Here is a 14,108-nt window from a genome sequence, read left to right as displayed (position 1 = left end):
ATGATCACAGCTCACTGCATCCTTGACCTCACAGGCCCAAGCAATCCTCCCACCTCAGTCTCCCGAGTAGCTGGGACCATAGGCACACGCCACTACATGTGGTTAATTTTTTTTTATATTTTTTTGTAGAGACAGGGTCTCCCTATATTGCCTAGGTTGGTCTCGAACTCCTGGGCTTACTAAAGCAATCCTCCTGCCTCAGTCTCCCAAAGGGCTAGGATGACAGGTGTGAGCCACCATGACTGGCCAAGAGTTCATTTTATTCTTTTCTGTGTTTTTGTGTTTGCTTGGAATTTTACAAATTAAAATTTAAAATAAGAAAATGAGGGGTGATCCCATCAGCCTCTTAAGAGGAACACACTGATTTAACAGGAAATACTGAGGGAAGAGCACCCCACAGAGTAAGCACCTCTGTGTGCTGGGCACCGCACAGACCCTCGCTTGTTAGTCCTCACGACACCCCTATGAGAGAGCAGCCCGCTCCAGCCTCATCTACAGAGAGGACTCTGGCATTCAGACCACTGCTGGGATGGCTCGCCAAGGAGGCTGGGCACTGCAGCCAGGCTGGTTTTCACCAACATGTGCTTCTTCCCTTTCTTCATCTTGAAGTACCAGGTGTTAGGCCAACCAATCAGCCAGAGGAGGTGGATATTTGGTTAAATGCTGGGCTAAAAACAGAAGAAGCAGAACCACAGAGCCATGCAGATGAAGTGCAGTGGCCGTGGGAACAGGGAGACATCTGAGGCAACATTTCTAATGTAAAATGAGAAGGAAAGGAGGTCCGGGAGCGGTGGCTTACGCCTAGAATCCCGCACTATGGGAGGCTAAGGAGGGTGGATGGCTTGAGCTCAGGAGTTTGAGACCAGCCTGGCCAACATGGAGAAACCCAATCTCTACCAAAATGTAAAAATTAGCCGAGCATGGTGGCACACTCCTGTAGTCTCAGCTACTTGGAGGGCTGAGGCTGGAGGACCAGGTGACACAGTGAGACCCTGTGTCCAAAAAAAAAAGAAGGAAGTGAGAATGAAGAGGGGCCCGCTTTTTGCCCTGCTCAGAATTCCGTGGAAGCCATGCCACCTGCCCAGAGTGGTCCTGGGTGCGACTGTTGCACTCATTTTGTAGATGAGGAAGCTGAAGCATGAAGAGGCTGAGACATCTGCCCATGTCTTAGCTGTCACTTGGTCATAGTCCTCATGGTTAAAGGAGACTGAGCCCACTCCACACTCCAGGAACAGAGTGCCCAGGCCTGGCCAACCTGAGTGGCACATGCTCCAATGGCAGTGATGACAGTAACAATGTCTGCAGCTCTGGGAATGGGCTGGGGGCTGGACCCAGAGGAAGACAGCACAGCAGAAAGCCAGGCTTAAAGAGAAAGACCCTTCCCAGCGACATGGATGAGGGCCTGGCTTAGGTTACACTGCACATCACCACTCCCTCTGGATCTGGAATTCTGTGAACCAGAAAATGGGTCGACTTAGGTTTCTGTAACTTGTAACCAAAGAACAAGGCTGAGGCTGGGCATGGTGGCTCACGCCTGTATCCCAGCACTTTGAGAGGCTGAGGCAGGTGGATCACTTGAGGTCAGGAGTTCGAGACCAGCCTGGCCAACATGGTGAAATCCTGTCTCTACTAAAAAATACAAAAATTAGCCAGGCGTGGTGGTGCATGCTTGTAATCCCAGCTACTCAGGAGGCTGAGGCAGGAGAATCGCTTGAACCTGGGAGGCTGAGGTTGCAGTAAACTGAGATCACACCACTGCACTCCAGCCTAGGTGACAGACCAAGATGCTGCCTCAGAAAAAAGAAAAAGAAAGAGAAAAAAAGAAGAAAGCTGACTAATGATCCCGCTCAGTGTGTTGAGCCCCTATCTTCAAACGTGGGCAGCTCTGCAGTGAGCACCCTCAGGAGATGTACAGACTCCGAGGCCTGTGCTTGGAGCTTCCAATTGGCTGAACCTGGGCAGGGCCCAGGAGCTGAATGTTCAGTAAATGCTCCGATGCAGCTTCCCACTTTGGGAAGCCACGTTCTAGGGAATACTCTTTGGAAAATGCCACTGTCAGGAACACTTTTATGTGGGCTGTACGAACTTTCTCAGAGTTGCTTATGTTTCTAGCAATGTGCTATTACAAAAGGCACATCAGCCAAAGACCTTTAGAGGAGCTAACAACAGTACCTGGTGATTTTACCATCCTCATTCATTCAAGACTCAGCAGGGGTTAAGGAGCTCTGATAACTAATTTCTCCAGAAATGAGTTTTGTGTACCTGGAGCACACAAAACAGGTGATTCTAAGTAGGCCACCGAAGCCGAGAGAAGGGACTGGGACCACAGCTTATATTGCTCAAGTGTTCTCAGCCAACATGAACATCGAGGCTTAGCTGGATTTCAGGACTTGTGGATTCCTGAAGATGGGCATGTAAAATGCTACATTTATGGAAAGTAGGTTAGCAGTAGGTGCAATTTCATATTCTCTGACCCAGTAATTCTACTTCTTGCACTATGACCCAGGAAAATAATTAGAGAAGTGTGCAAAAACCATGCACAGAGATGCTCAACACAGCTGTGTCTCTGACACCAACTACCTCGACAACTTACATGCCTGTCAGCTGGGGAATGGTCCAATTAAGTTTGCAGCCTTTAAAAGCATGTTGCCAAGGAATTTTTACCACCTTGCTCACAAAACAAGTTACTGAGAATGTTGATACATATCTATATGCACACACATCCTCTGTATAATGTTGATATATATAGGTATATACATATATATACCATATAATCTCAATTCCTTGTTAAAAAATATAGATATATCTATGTCCATATATAAAATGATAGGATATCTACCAAAATAATAACAGTGATGATCTCTGAGTAATTTCTATTTTCTTCTTTATAATTCTATTTTCTAAATTAGAAATAGTTAAAAAATTAAAATATATCCTTTAAAAAGCAAGTTTTTGGACAATTTTTAATATAATGGAAAAAGCTTATGATATAAAATTAAGGGAAAATATAGGATACAAACACATATTCAGTGTGGTATCAATTAGTTTTTTGTTTGTTTGTTTGTTTTTTATTTTTTGAGAAAGAGTATTGCTCTGTTGCCGAGGCTCGAGTGCTATGGTGCGGTCAGCTCACTGCAACCTCCGCCTCTTGGGTTCAAGCGATTATCTTGCCTCAGCCCCCCAAGTGCTAGGACTACAGGTGTGTGCCACCATGCCCAGCTAAGTTTCGTATTTTTTAGTAGAGACAGGGCTTCACCATGTTAGTTTTTTGCACCAAGCCCAGTTAGTTTTTTAAAACTATATACATCTGGCTGCGTATGGTGGCTCACGCCTGTAATCCCAGCACTTTGGGAGGCCAAGGCAGGCGGATCACGAGGTCAGGAGATCAAGACCATCCTGGCTAACACGGTGAAACCCTGTCTCTACTAAAAATACAAAAAAATTAGCCCGGCAGGCATAGTGACAGGCGCCTGTAGTCCCAGCTACTCAGGAGGCTGAGGCAGGAGAATGGTGTGAACCCAGGAGGCGGAGCTTGCAGTGAGCCGAGATCGCGCCACTGCACTCCAGCCTGGGCAACAGAGCAAGACTCCATCTCAAAACAAAACAAAACAAACAAACAAACAAAAAAAACTATATACATCTATACAGTCACACTGCACTTAACAACGTTTCAATGACAGATCACATATAGGATGGTGGTTCCATAAGGTCATAATACTATATTTTTACTGTACCTTTTCTTCGTTTACATAGGCTTAGATACACAAATACATACCACTGTGTTACAGCTGCCTACAGTATTCAGTACAGTCGCATGCTGTTCAGGTCTGGAGCCTGGGAGCCACAGGCTCTACCATACCGCCCAGGCGTGTAGTAGGCTCTGCCATCTGTGTTTGTGTAAGGACACTCTATGATGTTCACACAATAACGATGTCGCTTAACGACACAGTTCTTAGAACATCTCCCAACATTAAGTGATGCATGATTGTATATATGATTATATAAATATATATACAAAACACCCAAGAAAATCTTAATAACTGTTCTATCTGCATAGTGGAATTGTAAGTCAGTATTTTCTTCATTCCACTTGCATATCCTTCCCAAACTTTATATAATGGGAATGCATTATATTTCTTTTTTTTTTTTTTTTTTTGAGACGGAGTCTCGCTCTGTTGCCCAGGCTGGAGTGCAGTGGCGCGATCTCGGCTCACTGCAAGCTCCGCCTCCCGGGTTCATGCCATTCTCCTGCCTCGCCCCCCAAGCAGCTGGGACTACAGGCGCCCGCCGTCACGCCCGGCTAATTTTTTGCATTTTTAGTAGAGATGGGGTTTCACCATGTTAGCCAGGATGGTCTCGATCTCCTGACCTTGTGATCCACCCGCCTCAGCCTCCCAAAGTGCTGGGATTACAGGCGTGAGCCACTGCACTCGGCCTACATTTCAAGTCAGAAGAAACACAATCAATTGTATTTATTTATTTATTAATTTTTTTGAGACAGGGTCTCGCTCTGCCTCCCAGGCTGGAGTGCAGTGGCACAATCATGGGCACTGAAGCCTCCACCTCCGGGGCTCAAGTGATCCTCCTGCCATGGCCTCCTGAGTAGCTGGAACCACAAGCACGGGCCACCACACCGAGCAATTGTTTTGGGGGGGATGGGGATAGAGATGGGATCTCCCTACGTTGCCCTGGCTGCTCTCAAACTCCTGGGCTCAAGTGATCCTCCCGCCTTGGTATCCCAAAGTGTTTGGATTACAGGCGTGAGCTGCCACACCTGGCTTAACTGCACTTTAAACAATAGTTTACATGAGGAACATTTCCCTGAGATGCTTCTTGACGCTGCTTGGGGCTCCTTGCATCTGCGGGTGCTTTTGCGGCACGGTCATGAGGGATGACTGCACCCTTTGTGCTCCACAGCCCGGACAAGCACCCACCTCCCAAAGGTGCCCCATTAACACCTGCTAGGTTAAGAGCAACTAGACAGTGAGAATAACAATGATGATAATAACTCCCTCCCTTCCCTGAGCTCTTCCTGTGCACCCAGCACCATGCCCAGGGCTGCGTAGGCATCAATCCCCTCCTCAAATCCTATGAGGCTGGCTGGGTGCGGTCGCTCATGCCTGTAATCCCAGCACTTTGGGAGGTTGAGGCAGGGGGATCACTTGAGGTCAGGAGTTTGAGACCAGTCTAACCAATATGGTGAAACCCCGTCTCTACCAAAAATACAAAAATTAGCCGGGCATGGTGGTGAGTGCCTGTAATCCCAGCTACTCAGAAGTCTGAGCCAGGAGAATCGCTTGAACCTAGGAGGTGGAGGTTGCAGTGAGCCAAGATTGCGCCACTGCAGTCCAACCTGGGTGACAAAGGAAGACTCCACCTCAAAAAAAGAGAAAAAAATCCTATGAGGCTGGTCCTCACTCAGCAAGGGGCAGGGCTGAGACGGCAGCCCTAGTCCGTCCAATTCAACACCATGGTTGCAAGACCCATGCTCTAACCAACATTGAATTTCCATGAGGAGCGTGCTTTTTAGAAACAGCATATCTTGGCCAGGCACAGTGGCTCACGCCTGTAATCCCAGCACTTTGGGGGGCCAAAGGGGGGATCATGAGGTCAGGAGATCGAGACAATCCTGGTTAACACAGTGAAACTCCATCTCTAATAAAAATACAAAAAAATTAGCCGGGCGTGGTGGCGGGTGCCTGTAGTCCCAGCTACTCAGGAGTTGAGGCAGGAGAATGGCATGAACCCGGGAGGCGGAGCTTGCAGTGAGCCGAGATCGCACCACTGCACCCCAGCCTGGGCGACAGAGCAAGACTCTGTCTTAAAAAAAAAAAAAAAAAAAAGCATATCTCTACCATAAGGCAGTTACTCAGGAGTGCATCTGAAATGCCCAGAACTGTCTTTCTGATCCATTTATGCAAGAAAAATGTGCAATTTTTGCTTTGACCTATAATGTTTGTTCCCAGAGGTTGTTTTTTATAAATAGCACATCCCGTTGCTGCTCTTGTTTTCATTCTCCCTACCTTCTCTTCAGATGGGTAAAAGCCAATTGCTCTCATGACAAAAGGAAGCTCCGACAGGCAAATGTATTCTGACACCTTTCTGGTCTCCATCGTGTCGATGCCTTGACTGCGGAGCTGAGAATAGTAGAAGTAGTCTTCTAGCTCCTACGTAGGAATAGAACGGAAACACAACACACGTTTAGGCTTAAGTCTGAAGGCATCCATGAACACTTCAAAGACATTTTCTAGAAAGTACATTTTAAGCTCAATGGGGGAACAAAGCTTCGGAATTTTAAAGCAAGAAGGTTAACCCCGGGCACATTTGCTTTACAAACTTAACTCGATGTTACCAGGAAGTGTTTACTCTAGGGACAATTACCCTGTAGAATTTTCCTTCCCGGCCACCAGACAGCAGACCATAGAATGGGGTCAAGTCTTCACCCCCAAGAGAAACCGCTGCCTCCAGGACACTGGAACAACAACAGAAATGTCCCTATTAGAAAGCGCTCAAGCGTGAGCATGGCTCAGAAGGTGGTCCGCACAGCACTGCGGCCCTCTGAAGGGTATCACGGCACAGATACAGTGAGGGTCTCTACACACTTGTTAAGAAAAAGTCCTTTAAAATGAAACCAAAACCAGAAAATTCCATTTCAAGCGTGGAACTCAGAGGTAGAGGGCACCCGCCTTAATTATGGTGATATTCTCTCGGTGATGACAGGGCAGGTGCTTGGCAATTTGTCTGTAATCTTTGGGGAACACGTGTCTCCTGGGGGTGGGGGAGGCATCTGTGTTCTGAAACCACAATCCTCCCAGACAGACGAGCCTTACCCAGAACTTTAGATCCACAAACGATCAGAGTCAAAAGAATGGGATATTGTACAAGTGGACTGCCAACACTAATTGCTTCCATAAAAACTCAGGAGACCACAGGGACCCATGCCAGTCAGATAAAAATAACCCTCTGCTCTCTAACACAAGGTCAGATTTTCCAAAAATAGGCCCTTTCAATGGTAAGAAAACCTACTTTTCTATGAGACCAACTTTGCCTCCTACAAAAGGCTAATCATCAGAAATCATTCTAATAATCCACTAACTGGATTATTGCTAATCGGGCGATTAGCCTCTTTGCTGTGACATCAAACACACCTCATGTAGACCACAGTGGGGAAGTGGGGAAGTGTCCAGAGTGTGGAGTCACACGGACATGTGTGCAAGTCCCGGCTCTGCCCCTGGCAAGCTGTGTGACTCTGGGGAGGTGACTTAACCTCCCTGGCATCAGTGTCCTCCATTATAAAATGCGAAGATTCTGCCTTGCAGCACTGTTGTAAGAATTAATAAATGCATACCCAGTATACTAGTCTGTTATCATGCTGCTAATAAAAACATAACTGAGGCTGGGCAATTCACAAAAGAAAGAGGTTTATTGGACTTACAGTTTCATATGGCCGGGGACGCCTCACAATTACGGCAAAAGGTGAAAGGCATGTCTCACATGGCGGTGGCAAGAGAGAGAATGAGAGCCCAAGTGAATCGGGTTTCCCCTTATCAAACCATCAGATCTCATGAGACTTATTCACTACCATGAGAACAGCATAGGGGAAACTGCCCCCATGATCCAACCATCTCCCACCAGGCCCCTCCCACAACATGCGGGAATTATAGTAGTGCAATTCAAGATGAGATTTGGGTGGAGGCACAGAGCCAAACCATATCATTCCACCTCGACCCCTCCCAAATCTCATGTCCTCATATTTCAAAACCAATCATGACTTCCCAACAGTCCCCCAAAGTCTTAACTCAATTCACATTCACTTAAAAGACCATAGTCCAAAGTCTCATCTGAGACAGGCAAGTCCCTTTCACCTGTAAAATCAAAAGCAAGTTAATTACTTCCTAGATAGAATGGAGATACAGGAATTGGGTAAATACAGCCATTCCAAATGGGAGGAATTGGCCAAAACAAAGGGGCTAGAGGCCCCATGCAAGTCTGAAATCCAGCAGGGCAGTCAAATCTTAAAGCTCCAAAATGATCTCCTTTGACTCCATGTCTTATATCCAGATCACGCTGAGGCAAGAGGTGGGTTCCCATGGTCTTGGGCAGTTCCATCCCTGTGGCTTTGCAGGGTACAGCCTCCCTCCTGGCTGCTTTCATGGGCTGGCATTGGGTGTCTATGACTTTTCCAGGCAAACGGTACAAGCTATCAGTGGATCTACCATTCTGAGGTCTGGAGGATGGTGGCCCTGTTCTCACAGCTCCACTAGGCAGTGCCCCAGTAGAGACTCTGTGTGGGGCCTCTGACCCCACATTTCCCTTCCGCACTGCCCTAGCAGAGGTTCTCCATGAGGGCCCCAACAAACTTCTGCCTGGGCATCAAGGTGTTTCCATACATCTGAAATCTAGGCAGAGGTTCCCAAACCCCAATTCTTGACTTCTGTGGACTTGCAGGCTCAGCACCACATGAAAGCTGCCAAGGCTTGGAGCTTGCACTCTCTGAAGCCACAGCCCGAGCTCTACATTGGCCCCTTTCAGCCATGACTGGAATAGCTGGGATGCAGGGCACCAAGTCCCTAAGCAGCACACAGCATGGGGACCCTGGGCTTGTCCCAATAAATCTGGTCAAAACAAAGGCCTCCAGGACTGTGATGGGAGGGGCTGCCATGAAGATGTCTGACATGCCCTGGAGACATTTTCCCCATTGTCTTGGGTATTAACATTTGGCTAGTGGTAACATATGCAAATTTCTGCAGCCGGCTTGGATTTCTCCTCAGAAAATGGGTTTTTCTTTTCTGTCACAGTCAAGCTGCAAATTTTCCTAATTTTTATGCTCTGCTTTCTTTATAAAACTGGATGCCTTTAACAGCACCCAAGTTACCTCCCGAATGCTTTGCTGCTTAGAAATTTCTTCCGCCAGAGGCCGGGAGTGGTGGCTCATGCCTGTAATCCCAGCACTTTGGGAGGCCGAGGCAGGTGGATCATGAGGTCGGGAGATTGAGACCACCCTGGCTAACACGGTGAAACCCTTTCTCTACTAAAAATACAAAAAATTAGCCAAGTGTGGTGGCACACACCTGTGGTCCCAGCTACTCAGGAGGCTGAGGCAGGAGAATCGCTTGAACCCAGGAGGCAGAGGTTGCAGTGAGCCAAAATTGTGCCATTGCACTCCAGCCTGGGTGACAGAGCGAGACTCCATCTCAAAAAAAAAAAAAAAAATTTTCATCCACCAGATACCTTAAATCATCTCTCTCAAGTTCAAAGTTCCACAAATCTCTAGGGAAGGGGCAAAATGCCACCAGTCTCTCTGCTAAAACATAACAGAGTCACTTTTGCTCCAGTTCCCAACAAGTTCCTCATCTCCATCTGAGACCACCTCAGCCTGGACCTTAGTCCATATCACTATCAGGCTTTTGGCTAAAGCCATTCAACAACTCTAGGAAGTTCCAAACTTTCCCACATCTTCCTGTCTTCTTCTGAGCCCTCCAAACTGTTCCAACCTCTGCGTGTTACCCAGTTCCAAAGTCACTTCCACGTTTTCAGGTATCTTTTCAGCAGTGCCCCATTCGACTGGTACCAATGTGCTGTATTAGTCCATTTTCACGCTGCTGATAAAGACATACCTGAGACTGCACAGTTTACAAAAGAAAGAGGTTTATTTGACTCACAGTTTCACATAGCTGAGGAGGCCTCACAATCATGGTGGAAGGTGAAAGGCATGTCTCACATGGTGGTGGCAAGAGAGAATGAGAGCCAAGTGAAACAGGTTTCCCCTTATCGAACCATCAGATCTCATGAGACTTATTCACTACCACGAGAACAGCATGGGGGAACCACCCCCTAACCAGTCCAACTGTCTCCCACCAGGTCCCTCCCACAACACATGGGAATTATCAGAGTACAATTCAAGATGAGATTTGGGTAGGAACACAGAGCCAAACCATATCACGAGGATTGGAGACAAAGTCCTTTATTTTCCTCCTGTAATGAACGTTTGTTAAGGTGTGGGGTGGACTTAGAAAGCCCTGGCTGTGAATCCCAGCCCCACTGCCTCCTCCATTGTTGGGCAGTCATCAGACCCCTTGGAGTTAGCTTCTTGATATGTTTGATGGGGATAATAGTGGTGCCCTCTCCCAGGATGGCTGAGGATGAAATCAGATGATGCATGGAACTCACTCAGTGTAGGCCCTGGCCCTGAGAAAACTCAGCACAAGTGGTTGGGATTATTGCGGCCGTGGAAAATGGGTATCGGCCGCACCTACACCTTTCTTAGGAAGAGTTTGCTATGCACTGTCCTGGGTCCTCTCACCGAGGCATGCATAAGCCCACGGGTTGGCTTAAGGTCTGAGGAACCTGGGTATTCTCCAGGGGTGCCTGAGGGCCCCTCCAGAAGGGCTGTGTCTTCCCCACTTCTCAGCTCGAATATTAGGCCATGGAGGCAAGTGTCCAGCCGAGAGGGCTCCCTCTCTGTGGCCTCCAGGCCAGGCCCAGGCCCAATCCCGACAAGCTCCGTGAGTGGCAAGGCCACTTTTGCCATGTGACTCTGGAGCAGGGCCAGGTAAAGACCGGAAGTGACAGAGAGGAACCTGTCCCCACCAGGAGCCCCTGAGGGGAAAGGCTGGCAAGAGCACCTGGTCCTCTGGGAATAGCCTGCGGCTCCCGCCCCGGTGTTCAGAGTTCCACTACATCCCCTGCCTCCTGGCCACCATCAACTGACCCCAGAGGGGACCGGGGGCTGCACTGGGATTTCTCCAACCCACGCTGGGAAAGAGACGCCCTCTGTCTGTGGTGAGAGTTCTAATTTGTGAAATCTGGGAACTGTGGGCGGCCATCTTCCTGCTGAGTAAGGAAACCCAGTTCTGCAGAGAATGAAGCCAACAGCAGGGCCGAGAGGACAGCAAGTGCTGCGGGCACAAGTGTGCCGCTGTCCATGACCTTCCTGCGGTGTAGCTACATGTGATCCCAATGACCTTCTCATATGTTCCCTTTTGCCTAATTTGTATTTCTAACACTTGCAACAGAAAAGAGGTCATTAGGGCAGAAAAGGGAAATGACACTTACTGAAAACCTGCTCTGTGCCCAGCAATCCACACAGTACTTCTGGGAAGGAGCTAGAGTTCTCAGCCCTGTGGCAAGCACACAGTAGGTGCTCTGTCAACGCTCCCTGCAGGAGGCGGAGGAGGAATGGTCTCAGCTTGGTGGGAGGAGTCCCATTTAACAGCTGGAGGAACTGAGGCTCCAAGAAGTGAAGGGACTTGGCTGGCGTCATCCAGCAAGCCGGTAGTGACTAGCTAGGATTCAAATCAGGGTCTCTCTGCTCTTGGCTGAGCAGGGCAGCAGGATGACAGGAGGCAGGGAGGCTGAGCACAGAGAAGTAATGAGGGATTTTGAAACAGATGTCAGACAAGGAGAGGAGAAAGGGTGGCATGCTAGCATGGAGGGGCAGAAGGGGAGTGCGGAATGAACCCTGAGAGAGGGGATGGAAGGGGCTCTCCTGGGGCAGAAGTGCCATAGACTGTGATGGTAGCAGTTGGGGCCAAGGGGGGCACTGACTGAAATGATCGAACGTGAGGGGATTTATCATTTTTATCTCCCCTACAACTCATCGTCAGTAACTCTAGTAGGAAATTTTGTTGGTTACTTGTTTAGGTTTTTACATTTCTTTCCGTTAGTGAAGTGCTGATCATATTAAGTCACCAGAAGCAGCAATGAAGTGCTAATTAGTTTATAATAATCCTTTGTCCCCACCACAGATTAAATTGAAATTCTCAGAAGCCTGGACTCTGGCCAGGCGAAAGCTATTGGAAAGCAGAGACCTTTTTTTCTTTTTCTTAAATTTCTACCATTCCAGATCCCAAGACGACTGAGAAGAAAACAAACATTTTAGAATGTTCTAGCCGGGTGCAGCGGCTCACATCTGTAATCCCAACACTTTGGGTGGCCAAGGCTTGAGCCCATGAGTTCAAGACCAGCCTAGGCTTGGTGAGACTCTCTATCAACAAAAAAATAATTTTTTAAAAGTTAGCCAGGCACAGTGGCATGTGCCTGTGGTCCCAGCTACTCAGGAGGCTGAGGCAGGAGAATCGTTTGAGCCCAGGAGTCCGAGGCTGCAGTGAGCCACGATCACTCCTCTGTACTACAGCCCGAGTGACCGAGTCAGACCCTGTCTCAACAACAACAAATAGAAAGGAAGGTTCTGCTTGTCCCCACAAAGTGTGCCTTGTCCCCATGGTTCCAGGCAACAAGCCAGGGAGCAAGGAACCAGGCAGCCATCCTGAGGCCGTGATCCCTTTTCAATGGGAGAGTTCACCTCCAGCTCCTAAATCCCCAAGTTCCCATGACCTGCTCTCTCAGGTGAAGGCGGGGTGGAAGTCAGAGCTGCAAGTGCAATCTCAAACACCGTGGTTCCAAAGCAGATTTAACTGGCTATTTTTGCTCATATTCAGGTTAAGAGTAGAAGCTTCAATATCCGCCATAAAAAGAAAGATGTGCACTTGGCAGATGGCAGGGGGTACACTGTGCTGGCAGCCAGGAATCAGGTTTGTTCTGTGAGGAAGGAAGGTGCCTCTGAGCTGTTTTTGCTCCTCAACGTCACACTGCCAGGAGAGAGGCCCAGGCGAGCCACAGGCAGCGCAGGGGCTTGGAGAAGTGGTCAGGAACAGGAACCGGCTGCCACGTGGTTGACTCTGCCCTGCGGCAGCACGCTGAATTTGGGTAGATGAGAGGACAGTGTGGGTGCTTGTCCCCTCTTTATTAGGGAAGATCCTGAGCTCATAAGCAAATGCCCTTACAGGAAGAAGAGAAGAAAGGAAATCATTCACTTGCTGAGTACTTCGCTCTGTGCTAGGCGCTTTTCCCATATTAAACTACCTGATCTTTATAGGGATCCTACAGAAGTCCCTATTATCACCCCACTTTGCAGGCAAGGACTCTAAAGATCAGGGACATTAAGAAGCTTGCCCTAGGCCCCATAGCCAGTAGAGAGTGGCCCCATATTCAAACTCATATTACCCCTTTCACCTCAAAGTCCACATACTCTCCAATGTTCAACTCTAGAATTCTCCAGCCTCGCCTCAGGCAGAGGTTCTCCGTTCAGAGCAGGGAGGGTGAGAGGAGGAGCCGAAAATACCCACGTCAAATGATCCTCTTACTATTTCCGTAGTGCATGCTTTGGAGGGTCAGCCTAGATCTTTCTAGCAGGTGTGGCTATGCAGAGCAGAGGGAGAAGCATTTGAGGGAGCAGGGGTGACCCCAAGGTGCTGTCACATTGCCTGAACTGCAAACACCATTGGTCCATGGAACAGGACAGTAACCCCCGTCTGCAGAGTAATGTGAGCCATGCCACTGGGGAGCAACCTGAGGGCCAGGCCCTGTGACATCCTAGCACAGTACCTGGCACACAGTAGGGTTCAGTGTCTATCACTGTCGCTGAGTGAAACAGAGTTTACACTTGGTACCTTCCTTCTCGCCCCGTCGTGTACCTTAAGGTGATTTTCCACTGCACCACAGAGCGATCGTGCCCTCCTGCGGTGAAGGCGTAGCGGCCATCATAGGAAATGGCCATGCCAGCCACCCCGTTTGGGTGACAAACAATAGCAGATGTCTTATGTGGATTGCCGTCAACTGGTAAGATCTGAAGTCCAACCTAGAAAGGAACACATAATTGGATATTCAGACTCAGGTAGCTGGGCCCGAGAGGCCTGGCACATTCACATGTCACCTCCAGATCTGTGTGCCAGAAGGACCTGTGTGTCTGGACCCATCTCTGAGGGTGAGAGCCACATATAATGTAGCTGGGCATCCACACACACCAGCCCTGGTAGGGGCCCCTCGCACAGCTCTAACAGATACACAGAAGGGAAGCTTTCCTCCCTGCCTTCATGGTCAGTTGTCCCGGGTTTTCCAGAATAAATCTCACAACCTATGACTTTACACTTTTTTTTTGAGACAGAGTCTGGCTTTGTCGCCCAGGCTGGAGTGCAGTGGCGCAATCTCGGTTCACTGCAAGCTCCGCTTCCCGGTTCACGCCATTCCCCTGCCTCAGCCTCCCGAGTAGCTGGGACTACAGGCGCCCGCCACCACGCCCGGCTAATTTTTTGTATTTTTAGTAGAGA

The 14,108-nt window shown here is 48.7% G+C and overlaps 1 protein-coding gene across 2 annotated transcripts in view; it reads right to left on the bottom strand.

The window, feature by feature from the left end:
- Positions 1-14,108, bottom strand: part of WDR66 (WD repeat domain 66) — a 115,515-nt gene that overhangs the window by 17,806 nt on the left and 83,601 nt on the right. The window contains exons 19-21 of one of the 2 annotated variants that reach the window (XM_011964483.1): positions 13,476-13,639; positions 6,382-6,472; positions 6,024-6,167 (exon numbers count right to left, since the gene is read on the bottom strand). In XM_011964483.1, the coding sequence (XP_011819873.1) occupies positions 6,024-6,167; positions 6,382-6,472; positions 13,476-13,639 (399 nt within the window). Of the gene's footprint in view, positions 1-6,023; positions 6,168-6,381; positions 6,473-9,640; positions 10,123-12,660; positions 12,679-13,475; positions 13,640-14,108 lie in introns of those variants that run through there. The other variant, XM_011964484.1, reaches the window with a different exon arrangement.

The sequence above is a fragment of the Mandrillus leucophaeus genome, unplaced genomic scaffold, assembly GCF_000951045.1.
Source record: "Mandrillus leucophaeus isolate KB7577 unplaced genomic scaffold, Mleu.le_1.0 Scaffold7, whole genome shotgun sequence".
Classification (NCBI taxonomy): Eukaryota; Metazoa; Chordata; class Mammalia; order Primates; family Cercopithecidae; genus Mandrillus; species Mandrillus leucophaeus.
This window is presented reverse-complemented; position numbering and strand designations above follow the sequence as displayed.